Below are 17,751 nucleotides of genomic sequence, written 5' to 3'. Positions count from 1 at the left end.
CTACTGATCGCGTGCATTGTCTTGCCGCTGCACTGTGGAAGCTTGCAGGCAAAGCGGCCAGTGCACGTAACTCGTGGAAATCGCCAAAATTCGTTGGGCCACAGCGCCGAGGGTAACTGCGTTTTCGAAATTCTGAAACCTGATACGGACATTACTTGTGGTGGGCTACGCGCCTCTCGGCAAACAAGGAGGCTAACGATAGCAGTTGAAAAGTCAGTATGAGTAAAGCGGCCTCGTCTAGCTCAGGCTATTTCTGACAAGTGCGCGGAACATGTTGGGTGAGACGCCCGCTACTTGTGCCTGCGGGGCCTTCGTGACGTCCCTGTCCGTTGTAACTGCGCCTGCCACGGCCGGGGGCGTTCACGGAGCGTGTGGCTTGTTAGCATGTAAACGAGCAGCTCGGCGGGCCGGGCCGTGAGTCACGTCTTTGGTCGGGCTCTTTTTTTTTTTTTTTCCCGGCCCTCGTCCCGCGCGTCGGTTGCGACGTGAGAGGCGCGTTTGACTTGGTTGGCCCTGCCTGGCGTGAGGGATTCCCTGTCCCCATTCTGGCTTTTGTATGCCTCACGTGATCTGGTGCTCACTTGTGGCGTCGTAAACGCCTTTCGACTGCTGAAAATTTTCTCTATCTTTCTCTCCCTTTAAGGTTAACGCTAACTGATTAGATCAACCTTAGACTTGAGTCGACCAAGGGCTGTTCGACAGTAGACCATATTCGCACCGTCAATGAGGTGGTCAAGAAATTCGCAGAATGTAGCCAACCCCTGTTTATAGCCCTGGTGTATTACAGGAAAGCGTTCGTCGAAAGCTCAGCACTCTTTGAAGGCCGTGAAAGAGTTTTGTTCGGCGTGGCGTACATCATGTCCGCTATACTAGGCAATTAAAGAGCGGTTGTTATTGACTAATAATCTTTTTAATTTTTGCTTTTAGGGCGCAATGTCATTTGGCGGAATGGGAGGCGAACCCAGTTCTTCTAAATGGGCGTTGTGGCTCCAGATATGCGAGCAGGACGAGCTAGCAGTGTAGCCGCACCTGACGCTCTCCCCTCGGCCGCTGTGTTTCGACGATGAGTTGCGCGTCGGCGCTAGCGAGACTGACAGCCGACTGTGCCGTGTCACCTCGTGATTTTATATTTGGTATCGTGGTCTGTTTTGGTGCCTCGAACCACAGTGCCAATTTGGAAATTTTAAACTGCTTGTTCTCCTTCGTTTTTGCGATATGTATTCAGCCCTAAAATCCGAGTAAAATGTTAGCGATTGGTAGTTAACTAAACGACTTTCAAACGCCGAATTCTCCTATCTATCCCAGTTTTTAAATGAAAAGTCTGTAGAGATTAAGAATTGCAGTTGCACAGCGACCACTGTCGGGCAAAGGGATAAAATCTCAATCAGGTCGTGCATTACCATTCACCGTGAATCTGCAGGCCGGATTAATGGAGATAGTTCGCTGGTAACGTCCCATAGGATGAACTGCTAGCAAAGCGCGGTCGGGATCTAAAAATTAATGTGGCCAAAACTCAGGTGGTGTTCAACAGTCTCGGAAGGGAACAGAAGTTTACGATGGGCGGCTAAGCGTTATACTTAGAGCGGGTATGTGTTTACACCAGACCCGGACCACGAGAGAGAAATCATAGAAGAATGAAAACGGGCTGCAGTGCATTTTGGAGGTACTCTCGGGTCATGAACGGCAGTTTACCAGCGTTGAAAGTATATAGCAGCTGTATCTGACCGGTACTCGCCTACGGACATAAACGTGGATAAATTATGGACAGCTCAGCGAGCTAAGTGTAACGACAGGAAGAGGACAAAGCGCATCGGGGAGCGTGCACCGTAAAAAAAAAAAAAAAAAGTAGGTACATTGGTGCCGGGGTTTTTTGTAATCTGTAAAACGTGGTGGTGGTGTGACAGTTTTTATTAGAACATCCTTTCTATTAGGCGTTCAGTACGTCCTGGGCCAAGGCGACGAGGGCACGTTGCAGCCTCAGATCCAGGGAGGCGAGCCAGATGGGCCACGGTGGGGGCTGTGAAACGTAGGGGCCTTAATTATAATCTCGTCTCCGTGCATGGGAATACGGTGCGGTGTTGTACAACTAATACGAGCGGCGTCAAATAAATTCAGAGGAGTATTTTTTTGAAAGCAACTGAATTCCTTTCTTTTTCTGTTCTCATGCGGCTCGCCCATTTTTTTCCATTTGATTTTGGCAGATGAATACGATTAAGTCGGTTCATCATCATCATCATCAGCCTGTCTATACGCCCACTGCAGGGCAAAGGCCTCTCCCACGTGTCCGCAATTAACCCTGTCCTTTGCCAGTTGTGACCACCTTATCCCCGCAAACTTAACCTCATCCGCCCGCTTAACTTTCTGCCGCCCTCTGCTACGCTTGCCTTCCATTGGAATCCACTCCGTTACCCTTTTAGGACCAGCGGTTAGCTTGCCTTCGCATTACATGCTCTGTCCAAGCCCATTTCTTCCTCTTGATTCTGACTAGGATGTCATTAACCCGCGTTTCTTCCCTCATCTCTTAAGTCGGTTAAGCTGCTGCAGACAAAAGGACCACATGGGTGCAGTTTGATGGTAAGGGCTCAGCAGTTGGCGAAGGCCGAGCGTCAAGTTGATGTGCCATATATGCTCTCGCGCGTTAGTAAAGTGTCCATGCGGAAATACGCCGGTCGCATCAACATTGCCAGACTGGCCTCGTATGCGCGCCAAATGCGGATGAATCGTCCGTTTCCCGTTTCACGAGTGTAATTATGGGCGATTCAACCATGAAATTTCGCTTTTTTTTTTTTCACTAAAGGCTAAGTAGTGACGTCATAGTCGAAATCAAGAATAAATGGGCAGGGCATGCAGTGCGAAGGCGAGATAACCAATGGGGTCACCGCATGCATTCGAAGCGCAGTAGGGAGCTGATGAAATCAGGAGGGGTTATGGGCAGTTATGTGATTGCTGCGCCAAACTGCGCCAAAATAGGAAAGCCTGCGCCAGAAGTCCGTAGCCACCGTCGCAGCTCTCAGTTGATCGAGCACATTACGCGACATGTGAAGGTCGTGGGTCGAGATCCTTCCGGAGGCGTGTGGTTGCTTCCTCGCCTACTTTCGATTGCAATAAAGAAACGTGCAGTCTTTGTCTAAACTGTACAGTCCAAGGGGTCTGCTTCTGAGCCCTGCAGCGCGGCTCCTCCTGCATACTCAGGGAATCTAATCTGACGTAGCCGGGAGGAACTTAAAGGGAAGCTGAAACACTTTATTGAGAATTCGATGTTATTCAAGAATTCGAATCTTATCAAACTTCTAGATAAAGCATGAAAAGTAATTTTGCACTGGCATTTTAATTGGCATCATAATCGTCGATTAAAACCACGACGATGTTTAGGCTTCTCCTCACTACGTTGGAGGAGTGCGAAGAAACTCGGCAGTGACGTCATTGTTGCCGAAATTTCAGATGTCCGCTGCTTACGCCTGCATGCTGCTGTGCGTCGTCAGATGGCGCCAAACAATGCATCGTTAGCTTCACCTTCGATGGCGTCGGTTTTCTTCCATGGAATAACCGTTTCTTCGCTGGAAACGTAGTGCCGTCATACGTGACGTCATTATCGGGGCCTCTGCCCGTCGCTGTGCGCTTCAGAGAAGCTGAACGCCGCCGACGACTTTATTCGGTGATTACGCCACCATTTCAAGTGCTAGAGCAAAACGGTTTCGTAGGCTTTAGCTGCACATTTTGCACATTCGGCAACCTTAAACTCATCTAATTCTAAAACCGCTTCAGTTGCCGTTGAAGTTCTCCACCCACCCAAGCTTAGGACTGTGAAATGTGCTTAAGAGCATCGCTACACGCCTTGGAAGCAAACCCCTTGGGCTGTATGCTTCCCTCGGTATGCGTTTACCGTATTTTTTTTATTGTATCTTTTATATATCGTATCCTTTTTTTAGTCGCATCTGAGTATAAGTCGCACCCGCCCGCAGTCGGCAGTTTCTTTCTGTGAAAAACCGCGCATAAGTCGCACCAGTGTATAAGACGCGCCAGTTCATTCGGTATTCGCTGTAAAAACGCGCTGTGGATCTCTTCTGTCGGAGAGTGTGACGGAAATACACGCCTAGGTGCGCCAGCTGCCGTGCGGAGACGATCCTCGGGGTCTTACGAGCGCGCCTTAATTCTTCCCTGGCCTGCCTGTCGGTTTTATCGACCGGAGCCCCCTTGCGTGTCTGCGCCAGTCCCGGGTAATTTTTTTTTTTTTTTCGCTCGCGTCGAACTGTATGTCCCTGCTGCCTGTGTCCCGTCCTCCAGCGCGTATTCCACGGCACCCAACTTGAATTTTGCATCGTAGCCTCGCTTCCTCGCGGGCGGCGTCATGCTTGGTCAAGAAAACGCGTGCGAAGCCGTACGGATGCAACTTCCGAGAATGCGACTGGACTGGGCGTGCCGTCGCATTCAGTCCCGTTGTGGCGATCATGTGATTCTGATTTTTATTATTAGTCGTAGTATTATAGTTAGGGTTATTAGTCGACTTTGCAGAGAAATAATTTACGGATCATGAGTACCTTCTTCCGCAAACGAGAGAACAGGAAGTGGACGTGGAAGAGCCCCAATGGTGAGACTAAAAATGAAATAGACTTCATACTGTGTGCACACCCTGGCATCGTAGAGGATGTGGAGGTGCTCGGAAAGGTCCGTTGTAGCGACCACAGAATGGTAAGGTCTCGTGTTAGCTTAGACTTGAAGAGCGAACAGAAGAAGCTAGTGAATCAGAAGCCTATTAACGAGTTAGCGGTAAGAGGGAAAGTAGAATAATTCAGGATATTGGCGTAGAACAGGTATTCGGCTTTTGACTGAGGAAGACGATCTTAATGTTCAAGCAATGAACGATAATCTCACAGCTATCGTTACGGAGTGCACAGTAGAAGTCGGCGTAGAATAGTTCGACGGGATACCGGCAAGCTATCTCAGGAGACTAAAGATCTGATTAAGAAACACCGCAGCATGAAGGCGTCTAGCACTACAGAGAGAATAGACCTAATTCTTTCTTGGCTTTTTTTATTTACGTCTACGTGGCGGTTCTTTATCAGATTTGCTGGAAGACAGACAGTGTGCCGAATAAGTTATTAGTGTTAGGGTTTCTGAAATTGCGTGGTGGTAGAGACGCTTTTTACGAAAAAGAGGGCGGGACATCGACCAAGCCCGCTGCGATAAAACCGTGCAAACTGCTGCCAGAACGCCTCCCAGAGATGTGCAAAACAGGCCAGAGCGTTGCTCGGACTCTAACCGTGTTCGGCTAGCGTCCCTTGGAAGTTGGCCACTCCTTAAGCACAGGGTCCGTCCCTGTCCGCTGGGTGGTCCGGCAGGAAGCTTCTGTCGTTAAGTGTCGCCGTTGGGTGGACGGCGTTATTAGGGTCCGGCGTCCGCAGATTGCCCATTGATCACCTCTCCAGAGCCCGTGGCGGAGGAGGCCCCCCCGCGCAAAGCAACACTGAAAAGAGCCACGTCAGCTGACGCGCATCCCGGCGGCGTCTCCCCCGCCCGGGGCTGATGCGGCCGTTTCTCTTTGGCGCACTGACCAGTGTCCAGCGACGACGCACGCTTGACGGCGTCTGCTGACGCGGCTTTCTCCTCGCCGTCCTTCCTTCCGTTCGGCCGCCGCTGCTGGCCAGGCGCTAATGGGCTCGAAATAAATGGACCGGAGCACGTTTTCTTGCCAGCCGCCGTCTGCTCTTTTTCAGGGAGTTTTGTCGAGCAGGGAAGCAAAAAGCAGCGAGGTCGCCTTTTGTCCATCCGCAGAGCTGTGCCATATCTGATTGGGTGACTCATGGCTTCGCCGTTTCTTTTGCCCGCTGTGTGTCATTCAAGTGTGCGCGGCCATCCGCCTTTTCCTCTACTGTGTTACTTTTCGGCATTTTCGAGCGCCCAGGAAGCGTCTGCTTTCCGTGCGCGGGCAGTCATAATTGTCGCGCATTGGTTGCGCGGAGTTGCATCGTCCTCTTCGCTGGGCAGCAGCAGTGGATGCGCCCCTTATCGGGCCGCTTTATGCCGCCGGGGCCCCAAGATAGCGCGGCCAGAGTCCGGCAGCCCATTAGCGCATTGCACAAGCCAGGCGCCCTTGTGCGTTTCGGATGCCTACCCTCTCGGCGACTGCCCCGGGCCAATCGGATTAATGCGAGCCAGTCCCTAATGTGATAAGGGAGTGTGCCGGCGGCGATGAGGTTGGCTGGGAAGCGCCTTTGTGGCGGCAGCACCCTCGGCCGTCAGGTGCTTTTCTGCCCGCCCAGCTTCTGTTCCCAAGAGCTGCGGCTTGGTTTATTGCGCAGATTTATTCCTTAAGATTGCCAGCGTTTTCCATTTATGCAGGGGCCACTAGCGACGAAATGCCGGAAGAGTGTCCGTAGCTTTTGTGGAACGTTTGCGGCGACGCTAAGAAATGTGCAGTTGCATTCCTTGCGAGGGAAGGAGTAGATAGACTCGTCTGGTGTCTCGAGAACGGTTTGCTTTAAAGTCTACATCAGCATCTTAGTCATTTCGGCAATCCATGGGGAAAAAACATCGCTGCAGCGCGTGCTTCAGTTCTCATTGGAGTTGTTTAATGCGTGTTAGCGGCGCTTTGCGCGTGAGGAGGAATTGGAGATGAGCGGGGTGAAAGGGCTTACCTTTCGGAATTCCCAGTGCACGCGAGTCCCCCCCGGGCGTATCGTGGCCCAGGTGGCGTCGCGGGCGGGTTGCTTTCTTTCCTCAGGGCGGGAGAGAAGAAGCCGCGGTCTTGGCCGTGGAGCTGAAATTGCCTCCGGCGGGGTTCTCTCTTTATTCTCGGCTGCTGACCCGCCCGGCTGGATCTGTCCAAACTTTGGATGGATTACGAGTAATCTTTCGTAACCCAGGGCGGGGCGGCTTTCTTTCCCGCGCGCTCCCCCAGAAGCCGGTCCGGTAATGGATTTCTGGAGCCCCCTTTTGCCGTTCCGCCTTCTTCTTCTCCCTGTGGCGCTTTCTTGGCGGGGTGGCCAGCAACAGCGCATACGGCCCTCCTCTCGAAATTGATTTCCATCATCATTCGAGTGCAGTGTGCATGGGAGACAGTCGGCGCCATGAGGAGGATGCACATGCGTGGTATTTGTTCTCATTCTCGCTGTTGACGCAATCTCCGACATATTGCGGCCACGGCTGGGGCCGGCCGCGCACCTACAGCCGCCGATTGAAAATTTAATGGGCGTCGCTTGTTCCTCTCCCGGCGGGTAATCATAGCGGACTCCTTGGGTCTTCTTTCCCCGGGAGCCGCCGCTGGGGACGCATTCATCTCGGGGCCCAGTTAATGGCCTTACTTGGTCGCGCCAAGCGGCCCCTGAATATTTGATGCGGCGACTCTGGCAGCAAAGAAAAGGGACGCCGGCGGCAGCTCATTACACCCTCTCTTGCCGCGTCTTGTTACGGGCGCCTCGGCGGCGTCTCTGCGCGTGCGATTTGATTAGGCCGCGGCGCACGCCGGTCGCGAGTGCGGTTTTCGCGCCGTGAAAAATGAGCTCCTCTTTGTCAGCGCACGCCGAACGTCGCGCCTCAAGGTGGCGTGTAGTCACGTAGTTCCGGAATGCCTGCTGCCTGCTGGCGTGAATCGTGGCATTGTTTCCGAGTGCTACCGGCAGAGGTCGCCTCTTCTTCCTCCCCCGATTGATCCTGCGCAGGTGGCCGTAATGTGCGGCCCTTCCCACGCGCTGCTGGCCGCCTGCGTGATTTGTGGCCGGCCGGGACCGGCGCCGAAATGAAAACTGCTCCCGATGCCCGCCGCCCTGCTCGGATGCGCGCAATATGTCTCCTTCCCTACCGTGGGAAAAAAAACGTGGCCCTATTTTGTGAGTTTAAAATGCAATGCCGTACATCAGCGTGGGGCACTTAAAGACACTTTTTAATAATGCGCCCATTCTCCGCGGTCCAAAAATTGCAGCGGCACACCAGGAGCGGATATTAAGCTGCAGTTTTCTAGCTTCAAGACTGAGGAGATTTCTTTTTCTTCGAGACTTGTGAAACCTCTCGTTACACGGTCCCGCGTGTCTGACAGGGGCGAATAACGAGCCCTGTTCGTGGTGGTTTCGCTCCTATGAGCGGAACGATTGGCAGCCGAAGGCGTCAATTATCGTCTCCTTCTTGGAGGACCTCCTCTTCGTGTACCCCTCTCCGACTCTTCTTGGCCGATGAAAAGGCCCGAACGGGGGGCGTTGTTTGCATCTTGTGTCCCGGCCAGCGGCTCCCGCTTTGTCTCGCTAATTTTGCGCTCCTTTCGGAGCACTGACTCCCTGCTGCTGCTCCTCCGGGAGGCGCAGCGCCAGCCGGCGTCCCGTGATGGATGGCTTCTCTCGCTAATTTCCGGAAGACGCTGATCCTGCTGCCGCCGCCCCTGGTGGGGAGCGCGTCCCCGTCTCTCTCTCTCTCGAGTTGTAGCGGACATTTTTGTTACCGCCATTCCCACTTGTGTACGTCACAGTGATCGGGCTAAACTTTGCCGGCTTCTCCTCGCGACCCGCTAGCCTACATTTCGCTATAAAAGGCGCCCTCCTCCCCACGGCATTAGGCGGCGATCATTGGGTCGTTTGTTCGGGGCGCCCCGTGTCGTTACGGGAAACGGGAGGTCGGCGCTTTTACGACGTGGCCTGCGAATACGGCCGCCTTTTTATTGTCGCCGGCACCTGCATGCTGCGCCGCCGCCGCCGACATTCCTCGCAGCATGTCCGCCGATAGCACAGGCGCGCATGAACATGGCCGCGTTTGCGCACTCTTTTCTTCGGTGCGCGACTCTTTCCTGCGGTCGAGGGAAATGGCCGCCACTGAGCGAACCCTGGAGACCGCCGCTTTTTTTTGGAGTCTCTTCTTCTTCCCCGCTCCGCGTTTCATTTCTTTCTGCCTCGGGCGAACCTTTTGATGGCCCCGCTCTCCAGGGCCCTGTTCGCTGCCCTCCCCCCCCTTCCTCCTCCGTGGTGGAGAAAGTGGGCAGCGCGCTGACCGCCGTCTCTCTTTTTCCCCCGAGGTTGTGGCGCGGGGCTGCGCAACAAACAACGCCAGCAGCGCCTCGTTGCAGTTCTCCTTTGACTCGGCACACGACCGACGAAACACGCAGCCCGGCTCAAAAGTGTAGGCCGCTCACGTTGCGTCCACACGAGGCGGTCGCGCCGGAGTGGTCCAGCGCAGTCTTGGCTGGAACTCTCTCTATTGGGCCGCTCTGGAGGATATATGTAACCACGCTATTTAAAAAGACCAAGCGTCCTATCCCCCCGCCCCATAGCGACTCGTCCCCAAAGCTGGAGCCGAAATAAAGCGGTACGAGCAAAAAACTGCTAGGCATCCGTGTAGCGCGGCTATATTGCGCCACAATACATGCGCTTTCGAAAAGCTTGCTGGCAAAGCAGTGCGCGTAACTCGTCGAAATTTATAAACTGACGTCGATATTACGGCAGACTGCGCGCCTCTCAGTAATTAACGAGCCTAACAGTAACAGTTGAAAATTAACTATTCAGTACTAGTTAACCAGCCTGGTAGTTAGCACGCCTTAGCTGTATTCTGATGTGCTACATCACTGACAATGTTATAGCAAAAAAAAATTGCTCATCTAACTCGAAGAGCCTATTCTTAAAAATTGCGGAAAGTCGTAGGTGAAACACCGTGTATAATTCCAGTTGTCAAATCAATTTTTCCGCTTTCAACACAGTCTGGCCGACTTGAGATGGTCGTAATAAGCAACTGTAATCGCACAACGCTGGGTCACAGTTTGTGTTGACATGGACGAACAGAAACCGTATCACCTATGTCTGATTCTTTGTGTGGAATTGCCGTCGAGTCAGAATTTATCAGTTTTCGGGACACCGCCGCAGCCATCGGTAACCCGGTGCACGCGACACTCTGTGGGATGCCATTTTTCGAGCTGCCCGATGAATATGAATTTGTTATCCGGCGCGCTCTTTACGTGAGCGCTGCTCCGCTTGCGCATTGACGTCCGCGACGAAGGCTCTCGCGGGCGGCTGGAAAGCGGGCTTTGTCCCTCTCTTCCTCGGCGGCGTCTCCTTTGTGTCGCTATCGACAGGAAAAGAGGTTTGACGGAGGGAGGGGGATTCCCTCGTGACGCCGTAATAGATGATGCCCATTAAGAGGAATGGTTAGCACACTCATCACTGTCCGCGCGAACAAACAGGGGCCTCCGGCAAAGGGGGGCCTCCTCAATGCACTAAATTCCGAAGGGAGGGAGTTGACCAATGGCGGCGTGTCCGGCCAATGGTGGTGTTCCTTTTTCTTTTCCCTTCCCGTCCTGCCTTTCCGGGTCTGACGAATTTCCAGGGCTGTTCTCTTCGGGCCAGTTGCCAAGACTTGGCTAGTAGCCGCTGCGGCAGCGCACGCGCCAAAAAGCTCGCGTCTCTCCAATTAGCAGCGGCCGCGGCCTGGCTCGTGCGCGCAACCCGTGCACTCTGAATTCGCATGTCAGTCCGAATCTTGGCACGTGTGTGCCCGGGATGCGCGCTTGTTTGGCGTTTACCGGCGCTTTCTCCACTGCTGGCCCTCCCAGCGTGTGTGTCGGTTTGAATTTAACGCCCGGCGGCTGACGGGGGGGCCGTCCGATCACTGTTTGGCCGCGTCCCTTAATGCTATTATTTGGCCAGCAGCAGCGCCGCGGGGAACTTTGTTGGCCAGCCTGTTTCAATCAGATAAAAGGGCCCCGGGCGCCTGTGGGCGCTCGACTGTCAGCCGGCGGCCGATGGAAACCATCGCCGATGATTAGGCCTCCCCGCCCGCCGGCGCCGCTGCTGGCCGAGCTTCTCCCCCCGCGCTGGCCCCAACTGGTCGGGCCCGAGTGTGGCCTGGGAACTTGTTATTATGGAGCCTTTTTTAAGGAGTAACACACTGCCTCTGCAGGTGTGAATGCAGAGCTGGGAAGAGCGAGAGGTCAAGGGGTTTTCTAGAGGGAGATGATGCCACGTGTAGCACCAGGGAGCAGTGTAGGAAGCATGTTCGGGTAGATTGTAAAGCTATACGTCCATATGCGAATCTTCCAGAAGCTTCGGGTAGCTTCGGGCTTTAGGGATAGTGAGACCGTCAGCTGTTCAGACGAGCGAGAGGAGACTAGAGTACTGGTGGCGTAAAAGCAGAGTGTAGAAATTGCACGAAACTTAGCTTAGAACATGAAAAAAAAAAAACAGCCTTGAACGGGAAAAAGCAATAAACGTAACAGCATTCAAGATACAAAAATCAGCTACAACAGTTTACCTCCCTTACCACTCAAAGTGGCACTCACCACATCTCCCATGCAAAGGGGATGCCAGTTGTTATCTATGCGCTCGTAGTTACGCTTAACAGCGAGCAACTCGTCTGTACAACAGTTGACCTTTTTCTCGCATGTATGGGGGTGAGAGTGCGCGAAATAAGAGCGAATAAAACGGCGACGCGGTACTTGGTCCGAAGCATGTGGGCAGGGCACCGGGAGGTTTTTAACGTTAAAGGACCATAGACAACTAAATTTCTGGCACGTTTTCTCCTTTAAAATGATGCGTTAGACATTTGAATGCATGGATCACCGCGCGGTGTTCGCCTGCGACCGCTAAGTAAGTTGCAGTTGAATTTCTGCTCTCGTGCTGTGTTGGTTTCATCAAGCGAACGATGACTGTGGCGTGCAGTTGAACTTTGTGACGTGAGGCTCGGAAAAACGGTATTATAAACGCTTGTACGTTAGTTTTAACTCAGTACAGCACTTAGACCAGCCTTCTTCAAGAGCTACAAATATAACAAATGACGTACTGCAGTTGCCTTTTTTTTTTGTGCCTCACGTGACCTAAAGTTCAACTACACGTCACGGCCATCGTTCGGCTGATGAAACCGTAACGCCGTCGTATTAGCGGTCCTAGGCGAATACTACTAGGTGCTCCAAATATACCACTGTCTAACGCATCGTTTGAAAGGATAAAACACAAAGGCAAAAATTTGGCGTGTAAAGTCCTTTAACCGCGCAAGCGGCGGTCGCCAAGCTGACTGCAACCGTTTAACTGCGCACGGGGTAAACGCTTGAATTGCTAAATCTACTCTTGGAACGTTTTTTTTTTTTTTTAATGAGAAACGTTTCGCATTCGTGAGGGAACGGGCATTGAGAGGATCTCCTCTTTCTCTTCTCTCTCTCCCCTGTCGCAGGCGTGCAACGAGTTCACGACGCACGTGATGAACCTGCTTCGCGAGCAGAGCCGGACGCGTCCCATCACGCCCAAGGAGATCGAGCGCATGGTGCAGATCATCCACAAGAAGTTCAACTCCATCCAGGTGCAGCTCAAGCAGAGCACCTGCGAGGCCGTCATGATCCTCCGCTCCAGGTTCCTCGACGCCAGGTGAGTCTCTCGGGCGAAAGACGCCGAAGGTTTTGAACGACGGCCTCGCCGCGATAGATCTACACGCGGCAAGAGAAGCCTCGTATTATTCGCGGCCTCCCTCGGGGATCTTCTTCCCCCAGCTCCGCCACTCGGGAGGAGCGGCCGGTTCGAACCCTGCGCGTGGCTTCTCTTCCACATGGTTGATAAACAAATTAAGGAGCGCCAGTGGCCATAATTCAAAAGCGCAAGGAGGCTCACTTGAAAGAACTCTCCCTATCTCGGGGCGGCCGATGTTTATGCCTTGAGTGCTGCTGGCGCGGGCCTGCGCGCCTGTCCCTTCGGAATAAATAACAATTAAAAGTTGCCTCTTTTTCTTTTTTCTTCGGCCCGCAAAACTCGGGAGGCTGTTCGGTGCGTGGCGAGAAAGGAGTTAAGAAACAAAAGTTATATAGCGGCCAAGAAATCAGGGGACGGCTGTGTCTTATTAAGCCGCGATTTATAAATAAACTCCCAGCCTCTCTCGTAATTAAATTAAATCTGCGTGCGCGCACCCCTCGGAACAGACAAAAAAAAGGAAGAATTTTTTTTTATTTCTTGTTTTGGTGCCCGGGCGTGTTTCGCCCCTGTGTTTTACCTCCTTATCCGCCGTATAGCGCTGGACCGGCGTATGCGTTATTGTTTTTGTGTTGCCATTCGTCACTGCCAGCCCCCACCATCTTCGGGCGATCTCTAAAGTTTTTCCCTCCAAGTTTGTTATCGTTACTAATTCTCGGCGCACTCTCTCTGCAGCGGCACTTACTATCGCCGTGTTGTTTTTTTTTTTTTGGCCGTTTCCTCCTCCCACGCCCCTTGAAAATCTCTCCGTGGCGGGGGTTGAATACGTGCTAAGAGGCGGGGTGGAGTATTTATCGCGGCGCTTATTAAAGCGGTTTCTGTCTCGCAAAAGAGCAGCGATAGTGGCGCGCGGCTTCTCTCTTGTTGCGCCGTATGCGCGCTATCGCTCACGGCGGCCGGTTATTAATGGCCCTTCGAAAAAAGTGCGAGCAAAAGAAAGCGGCGCGTTGGGGGGAGAGAGGTGCAAGTTGCGCCTGATTAACGACGCCACCTTTGCGCCGGCCCTTCGAGAAGCGAAACTTGTGGTGAGCGATGAAGTCCATTTCCGAGAATCTGATTAAAACTCTCCGGCCGTCCCTTAGCCAGTCAGCCAGAGCGTTGGCTGAGTTTTCAGCTCGCCCTGTATAAAAAAAAAAAAGCGTCGATATACATGAACAGGCAAGATTACGCTGGCAGTGGCGACAGTTGAGTCCCTGATCTAAATGATTTTGGCTCTACAACTGTTCCACCACAAGACCAGTGTCGTCTAAAAACATGATCGTGACTTTGATCGCCGCTCAGTTCCGGAGCGCTCGGGGTATATAGTTATGCGAGAGACGTCGTCCGAAGGAACGTTCAGTCTCCTCAGGTTTTCCAGGAGTGTCTCGCGCTGGGGCTCGAAAACGAAACCTTTCGCATCACGCAGCGTACGCAGGACAGGCGGCCCGGTGAATGTTGCGCGTCCCCGCCGGCGGAGTGCGCGCGCAGTCGATACGAGGGAGGTGCAGAGGCGCTGGCTGCTGCCTTGCGAAGTTCACGTCCTTCGGGACAGCCGCTGAAGATGGATAAGGCTGGGGATTTTTTTGCGAGCACGCCTGCCGCCGCCGTGTTACCAGCGGCTCCGACGCGAGATGGTAGCCACTGGAAACGAACTCCTCTCAACTCCCCGGCCGGCCGAGAGACGAGGGAAGAAATTTATCAATGGGAGTCGCTCTTTGCAGGCGCACTAGTGCAGACTTGGACAGAATGCCGACACTTTTTAGCTTTCTAAACGGTGCGAGGAGCCTGAGTAAGTTATATCTTAAATCTTTTCATTTCTAGCGCACTTGACCAGGTTTGGTTTATGGGGGTTTAACGTCCCAAAGCAACTCAGGCTATGAGAGACGCCGCAGTGAAGGGCTCCGGAAATTTCGACCACCTGGGGTTCTTTAACGTGCACTGACATCGCACAGCACACGGGCCTCTAGAATTTCGCCTACACCGTAATGCGACCGCCGGGGCCGGAATCGAACCTGCGTCTTTCGGGTCAGCAGCCGAGCACTGTAACCACCGAGCCACCGCGGTGGCATTTCACCAGCTCATTCAACCTTGTGTTTGGCGCATGATGGCCTTGGTTTCCTATGTGCCATAAAACTCGGAATGACGGCTCTTCGGTTGTTTGCAGAAAGACATATGTATAAGCGATCTTGCGATGGCCAGTGATTAAGCCAAAGGGGTCGACACTACTGTTCCCAGCCGCCCAGCCCAGGCAATACAAATGCGGCTCAACGGGTCTGCTCTCCGAGCCACGAGTGCAAACTTGCAGGTGGCCCCTGTAGTGAATAGACAATGCGCAGCAGAACCCGCTGCAGTGGCTCAGTGGTTACGGTGCTCGGCTGCTGACCCGAAAGACGCAGGTTCGATCCCGGCCGCGTCGGCCGAATTTCGATGGAGGCGACATTCTTGAGGCCCGTGTACTGTGCGATGTCAGTGCACGTGAAAGAACCCCAGGTGGTCGAAATTTCCGGAGCCCTCCACTACGGCGTCCCTCGTAGCCCGAGTCGCTTCGGGACCCCCAATAAACCAATGCGCAGCGCCAGCTGTTAATGCTCCGAGAAGTAGGCCAGCATGCGTACCGGAAGAGGGTACGGTTCAGCTTCCCGCTCTTGGCGAACGTTTTATTGAACACCTGTAGCAACGCGAGGTGCAAACTCCCCTCCCCACATCAAAATGGTAAAGGATGGAAGCTACGTCGGAAATTCGCATGGCATAAACATCCGCAAACGTCGCCGTGTTGTCTTCCTTGCCTGGCCCACGTGGGGAAACGGCACAGTTCTCGGTGGGCGTCGATTTTGAGCTTCCCTTCGTTCCCCTATCTAAAAGAGGCGGATACTTGCGGTTAATTTTGTTCTCTCACGTCCAAGTGCCTCCCTGCTGGGCGGTTCCAGTTGTCCAGCGCATGTTCAATGGCAGGCAACTTCAATTGTGCACCGTAGCTTCTTCGCCTCGCAGGCGGCGTCATGTTGGTAAGAAGAAGGCACGCCGCGCGCACTTCGTGCCGCCGTCGCGTTCAGTCCGGTTGTTGCGAGATTATGGGATTCTAGCTGTGAAACAAAATTATATAAAAAAAAACAGCATTCTTAGCTAAGCGCGATCCGCGTTCCGGTACCGCGAACCGTATCGGCCGGGAGCTATCTGCGCGTTGCGCGCAGATGACCCTGAGGAGTGCACACTTGCCACTGTGCAGGCGTAGTTGGGCTCCCGCGGCAGCGGATCGCGGTGGTGGATCGATGATGACGATGATGTCCTCAGGCTTAATCGCATTGCGCCAAGGCTGCTTCTTTCGTCTTCCTTTTCTCTTTCGCTCATCAGTTTTCTTTTCAAACGTACGTAGGTACAGGAACGGCAGAAGATGGCGCATTGTTGCGCTTCGTTTTTTCGCCACATATAAGTCGGACCGAAAAAAAAAAATTAGAAAGAAAACAACTGGACCTTTACGCCGGAAAATAAGGTACATATTGCTCCAAACGCTGCTTTAAAGTGGCTCGGGCCACTCACATCACTGGTCTGCGCGTGCGTCGAAACCCATAAATGCTGGGAAGCATATTCGGCAGTGATGCAGTTCCTTAGCTTGAGTACTGGCACTAATGAAATCCGAGACCAGGTCCTCGGAGCAAGAGGAATCGGGAACAAACCCCGCACAGGAAGAGCAAATAACTCAGTACGGTTAACAGTGTCCTGAAATGCTTCTTTTCCTAGGCGGCCAGCTTTGAGCAGATGTAGTCTTATTTAATGACTCTTGTAGAGAATTCCACTTGCGTACCGTCACACCCTAGTGAGGAGGACGACGTCGTCTCCTCTTCGGTGCTACGCCGCCGGCGCTACATTCTGTTTCCCTTGTCACTATACACGGCGGATTATGTTTACAGCTAGTTGCTTTCACTGGTGTCCGCACACGTACGGTAAGCAGAGTCGAGGTTGCTGCCCGTCTACATCGCATCTGCAACCCGCAGGGGTTGCTCATCACGGGTTCCTGTGTCATACCCCTGTCACACGACCAGTTTCAGTGGCCATCGAGTCGAGAGCCTTCCGAGATTCTAAATCTCCGCGTATCGAACTCGAAGGAATTGTGTCTCTGCTACACGGCAAATTTCAGTGCCCATTTAAATGGTTCTCGTGTCTTAAACCAAGCTTGTGGTTGCGCCGCAATCGCTACTCTCGGTATCGCGCAAATAACAAAAAAAAATTGTGAATATAATCTAAATGTGAAAATACTTTTTTGTAGTCATAGGTGGTTTTTCGCTGCTATTAAAAGCCAGTTGCATTGCCTTGGAAGACAATCGTTTTGTACGATTTGCTGTCGCAATTTCGTAATGCTCTGGAAACACTGATACCGCTGACGTTTCCGTCTGCTGCGATGGATAGTGTAAAATTAATGCGCTCTAAACCAGATCGATGCAATTTTTTAATTATTGTAGAGACCAACATTTCACTGCTTGCATTGAAGTTTAAGACAATGATGTTTGTCCATGCTATTGTACCGTGAACGAATCGTGCCCGAGAGTGCGTGTTGGCGCCGCTCAAAGCAACGCTAGCAACTTTGGGCAACGCTCGAAGGCCCTCCAAATCTCGATGGAGTTTGCGCTGCTTCATTGACTCGATTGACTATTGACTCGATGGCCGTTGAAACGGCCCGTGTGGCAGCGTGTAATGGGCTTTGAGTCGATGTACTATCGGTTCGAGGGCCTTCGAAACACGCCCGTGTGACAGGGGTATTAGCCGTGCCTGGGGAATCTTGGTGGCTGAGCAGACTCCGAGTGAATTGGGACCTTTGAAGCGACACTCCACTTAACCGCTCTCTCTACATGTTGCTGTCAGCTCACTCCTATTACTTTCTGGGTTGTGATGCGTGCGTATGGTTGTGTGTTGAACGCATTCCCAGGCTGGGCTCCGTGGTGGGCCACCAGCCCGATTAAGAACCGGGATCTTGTGGGTATGGGCGCGTGAAAAGGGGTCGCACCGGAGCGAACCACTTGCTGGCTCAAAAAACAGCGGGAAGCTTCTGACGAACCGGTAGCAAACTTATCCGCTGTCGTCATTCTCAAAGTCAATCAAAAACTGTGCGGGGAAAAATTAAGACGAAAGACCCAGCTATGCCTGAAACACCCTTAGCTGCTCCAAGGGGGTCATTTCCGAGTATGAATTGTCGCAAAGCACCGACGCAGAGTTAGAAGAAGATCTTGCTGACCAAGGAGTAATTGCAGCTGTATTTAACACTCCAGTCACCCTGCTTACCCTGCAAAGTGTACCACACCCGAGGCGGTGCTTCAGATGCCAGGTTTTGGGACACCGCTCGCTGGGGCACACCTAG

At 52.9% G+C, this 17,751-nt stretch overlaps 1 protein-coding gene across 9 annotated transcripts in view; it reads left to right on the top strand.

The window, feature by feature from the left end:
- The window catches only part of exd (PBX homeobox extradenticle), a 305,873-nt gene that overhangs the window by 173,171 nt on the left and 114,951 nt on the right, over positions 1 to 17,751 (top strand). For all 9 annotated transcript variants that reach the window (XR_016291691.1, XR_016291689.1, XR_016291690.1 and 6 more), the window contains exon 4: positions 12,136 to 12,326. Coding sequence is in view for 5 of the 9 variants with exons in the window: in XM_089584313.1 (XP_089440439.1) it covers positions 12,136 to 12,326 (191 nt within the window). In the remaining 4 variants the exon portion in view is untranslated. The remainder of the gene's footprint in view (positions 1 to 12,135; positions 12,327 to 17,751) is intronic.

This window comes from Amblyomma mixtum, chromosome 3 (genome assembly GCF_055824585.1).
Source record: "Amblyomma mixtum isolate Tamu chromosome 3, ASM5582458v1, whole genome shotgun sequence".
Taxonomy (NCBI): Eukaryota; Metazoa; Arthropoda; class Arachnida; order Ixodida; family Ixodidae; genus Amblyomma; species Amblyomma mixtum.
Note: the sequence above shows the minus strand (reverse complement) of the source record. Positions and strands in the feature narration are given on the sequence as shown.